The sequence below is a fragment of the Emydura macquarii genome, unplaced genomic scaffold (genome assembly GCF_026122565.2).
Source record: "Emydura macquarii macquarii isolate MOO-44397 ecotype Brisbane River unplaced genomic scaffold, CSIRO-AGI_Emac_v2 contig_2369, whole genome shotgun sequence".
NCBI classification, from domain to species: Eukaryota; Metazoa; Chordata; order Testudines; family Chelidae; genus Emydura; species Emydura macquarii.
The window spans coordinates 3,815,764-3,819,052 of NW_027132506.1; the positions used below are offsets into that span (position 1 = coordinate 3,815,764).

Consider the following 3,289-nt stretch of genomic DNA (forward strand, 5'->3'; position numbering starts at 1 on the left):
GGTAGGGTGAGTGAGTGGGGCGCAGGGAGGGAAGGCAGTGGGGCTTGGGGGGTGTGCGGGAGGGGTCTCAGGGGAAGTGCATTCCCAGGGAGGTGGGATTGCCCAAGGTGGATGCCTGGGACCTTTATTTTGGTGGCTGCAGCCCTGAACCCTCCCCTTCATCCCCCCCTCGTACAGCGAGCTGCCGTCAGCAGCCTGGCAGCCCCCAGCAGGAGACCCCCACTCCCCTGTGCTGGCCTTACCCCCTTCCAACAGCCAGCAGGAGGCGCACAGAGGCCAGGGAAGCCCCAAACTGGGGTGCAGCAGGGAGAGCTCCCCCAGGAGGCCTGTCCCCCTCTGTCACCCTGCTGCTGGCCCGTGAGCTCGGCCATTAAGCCAGGCCTCTCTCGGGGCGGTGTGGGAGGACGTTGTGCCAGCACAGACGGGGACACGTCTGGTCATGCCAACGTCCCCCAGGGCGGGACGGCGGCACCAGCATTGTCATCAGCCGGGGGCTTGCCGGGCAGCCCCTCCTTGTGGGCAGAGGCCGGGGCTGGGGCCAGCTCGAACCACAGGTGACTCACTACAGGACACATGGGCTTCGCTGGGTGTTTAAAATCGCCATGGCAACAACCAGGCAATCAGCGGTAATTGCAGCAGGGATCGCCATGGCAACCGGGCAACACTAACCAAATTAGCTCCCATTTCTAGGTAGCAAAATTGGCCCCCTTGTGCCCTTGCCCAGCCTGCCCACTGGAGGCAGGGTGGCAGCCCCCCACCAGCCCCAAGGGACAGGCTTGTGCAACGCCTGAGCCGCTGCCTCCCAGGGACCCCAGGGCGAGATCTGGGGCTGGAGCACCTGTGGTTAGCCAATAACACAGCCTGGCAGGGACATGGGGGGGCTAGCCAGCTGGGGGTACAGGGCACGACAGGCAGTGAGTCCCTGCGGCGGTGGGGGGGGGATAGCCCAGCGGGGGGTTATAGGCTACGACAGGCAGTGTGTCCGGGGAGGATCTCTGGGCCCCTCCCTACTCACGGCTGCCCCCGTTTGAGGCCCGTGTAGCACAGAGCAGGTGCACATGCCCATCTCGGCCCGTCCAGCCCGAGATGGGGCATGCGCGGCCGATCTGAGCTACCCCGTCATCTCAGCCCCAGCAGGGGTCCCCTCTGCGCGGCTGGCAGGCAGCGCTTTCGCGATGAAGCCAACTCCACACCTGTTGTCCCATAAGCAGCATTTACAGAGAGGCTTTCCCGTGCCCGTGCCCTGGCGTGCCGTCTCGTGCACCCTGTGCCCGCCGGCTCAGAAGCAGTGCCGGTGGACCACGAAGGGCCCCTTCTCGTTGTAGGCCTGGCGGCTGATCCAGACATTCTGGAAGGCGTTGAGAGAGGCCACGATGGAGCCGCCCAGCCAGGCGGAGAAGCTGCGGTGGGGGGAAGCCAGGATGCCCACTTGCCCCTTGCCCACTGCCTCCATCTGGAGCAACTCCCTCTTGAGCCTCTCGGAGAAACCTCGGAGCATGGTGGTCCCGCCAGCCAGCAGCACGTTGGCCAGCAGCTCTGGCTGGCGCTCCGGCTTGCACTTCCTGATGCTGTTCATGGCATGGACATGGAGGCCCACCTCAGGGAAGCCCAGGACAGAGGGGGCGAAGAGCGCCTCAGAGCAGCGGAAGCGCTCGCTGCCGATGGAGATGACCTGCCTGTCGGGGAGGGTGAAGTCCATGAGGTACTTCTTCTCGTCCCCCGCCAGCTCCGCGTGGAAGTCCTCGGGGACGTAGCAGCACTTTTCCTTGATCATGCGCACCAGCTCCAGTTCCTCCTCCTGGAAGGGGTTCCCGCACTCCCCCATCAGCTTGGCCAGGTAGTGGGTCAGCGCGCTGCCCGCCACGTCCAGCCGGTAGGTGGCGTGGGGCAGGATGTAGCCATCGTGGATGGGGGCGGTGTAGGAGGTGCCGGAGCCGGAGCCGATCACCAGCCCGTTGGTGCGCCCGTAGGAATACACCGAGAGCAGGGACCTGTGGGCCACCAGCATCGCCGGCACCTCGAAGTTCTCGAACAGCAGCTCGGCCATCTTCTCCCGGTTGGTGGTCGGGGAGAGGGGGGCGTCCGTGACCAGCACGGCCAGCTCCTCGGGGCACACGCCGAGCTCTGTGTAGAAGACGTGATGCCACAGCATCTCCAGGGCATCCCAGTCGGTCACCACGCCGTGGGTCATCACCATGTCCGTGCTCACCTCCGCGTGCGGGCCAGGGATGCTTTCCCCGATGTAATAAAGGGGGCTGTCCTTGGTCCTGATCTTGGGGACCCCCACGCAGCTCGGCACGACCGAGCGTGGCTTCTCGTCCCCGGCCAGCCCGCTCTTGGTGCAGCTGGTGCCGGTGTCTATGACCACAGCGCAGTAGTCCTTGTACTTCTCTGCTGTCTCAGAGGTGAGTTCCCTAGAGCCAGACCCACGGCCGGCAGGCCCAGGACTTGCAGGTGTCTTTCGCTGGCTCATTTCCGCAGCGCTTTCCACACGCTCTTCCTCGTAATCCCACCTGCAGCCCCAAGATCCAATCCCAGGAGGCCCAGGCTGCTGGGCAAGAGAAGAACGCAGGAGAAAGCTATGGAGGGCTCTGCTACCATAGCAACGCCCTGCATCATAGTCCGAGAATGATCACATCATAGTGCCAGGTTCTGACGGCCCCCAGGTGGGGGGGGAGCCGCTCACAGAGGCTCTTGGGAAGGTGCAGAGGGTCGGATCCTGCTCCCGCTGGGGCCCTACGTGGATTCCACCATCCAACTCTGTGGGATCAGGGCTCTGGCCTGAACAGGGACACGGGACTTGCCAGGGAGACCAGCCAAGCAACGATTCCGCATTGGAGACACGCACCATAGCCCGTCGCCAGCGGGGATTCCCCCGAACCAGGGCACTGCATTACTGGGGGGGGGGGAACCCCATGGGAATCAGTCCCTGAGTCAGTCTGTCTGCCTGCCACTGCCATATGTGTCTGTCCACCCATTGCCCTACATGTGCCTCTGTCTGTCTGTCTGTCCAGTGTCCATCACCACGTTATTTACGCAGCACGGCTCGAACAGAGATCGGTCCTGGTTTGACGTACGTTTACTGAGAACATGCTTGGGCTTGTTCAGCGCTAACGTGGAGATCTAAGCACAGAATCTGCTACCGATTCTCTAACCCTTGAGATCTCTTCTCCTGCCAGCTCCATCGGCCAGCGGCCATCTCCTTATTCTCGTCTAATCCGGAAAGATCTGCTGGCATTTTGTACCCAAGCACGCAACTGGCACGGGAGCTGTGCTGTGCTGTGTCAGC

At 63.5% G+C, this 3,289-nt stretch overlaps 1 protein-coding gene across 2 annotated transcripts; it reads right to left on the minus strand.

Annotated features, from left to right (window-relative positions):
• Window positions 1-1,279: 1,279 nt before the first annotated feature.
• On the minus strand, window positions 1,280-2,498 carry LOC137161717 (actin-1-like). 2 transcript variants are annotated; one of them, XM_067561146.1, is made up of 2 exons: window positions 2,282-2,498; window positions 1,280-2,209 (listed from the first exon to the last, which is right to left on the minus strand). In XM_067561146.1, exons 1-2 carry the CDS (start codon window positions 2,471-2,473, stop codon window positions 1,280-1,282), a joined length of 1,122 nt encoding a protein of 373 aa, XP_067417247.1. In that variant the 5' UTR covers window positions 2,474-2,498. The 2 variants fall into 2 exon arrangements, with proteins under 2 accessions (XP_067417247.1, XP_067417246.1); XM_067561145.1 differs by having other exon boundaries at window positions 1,280-2,498.
• Between the last annotated feature and the right edge of the window lie 791 nt (window positions 2,499-3,289).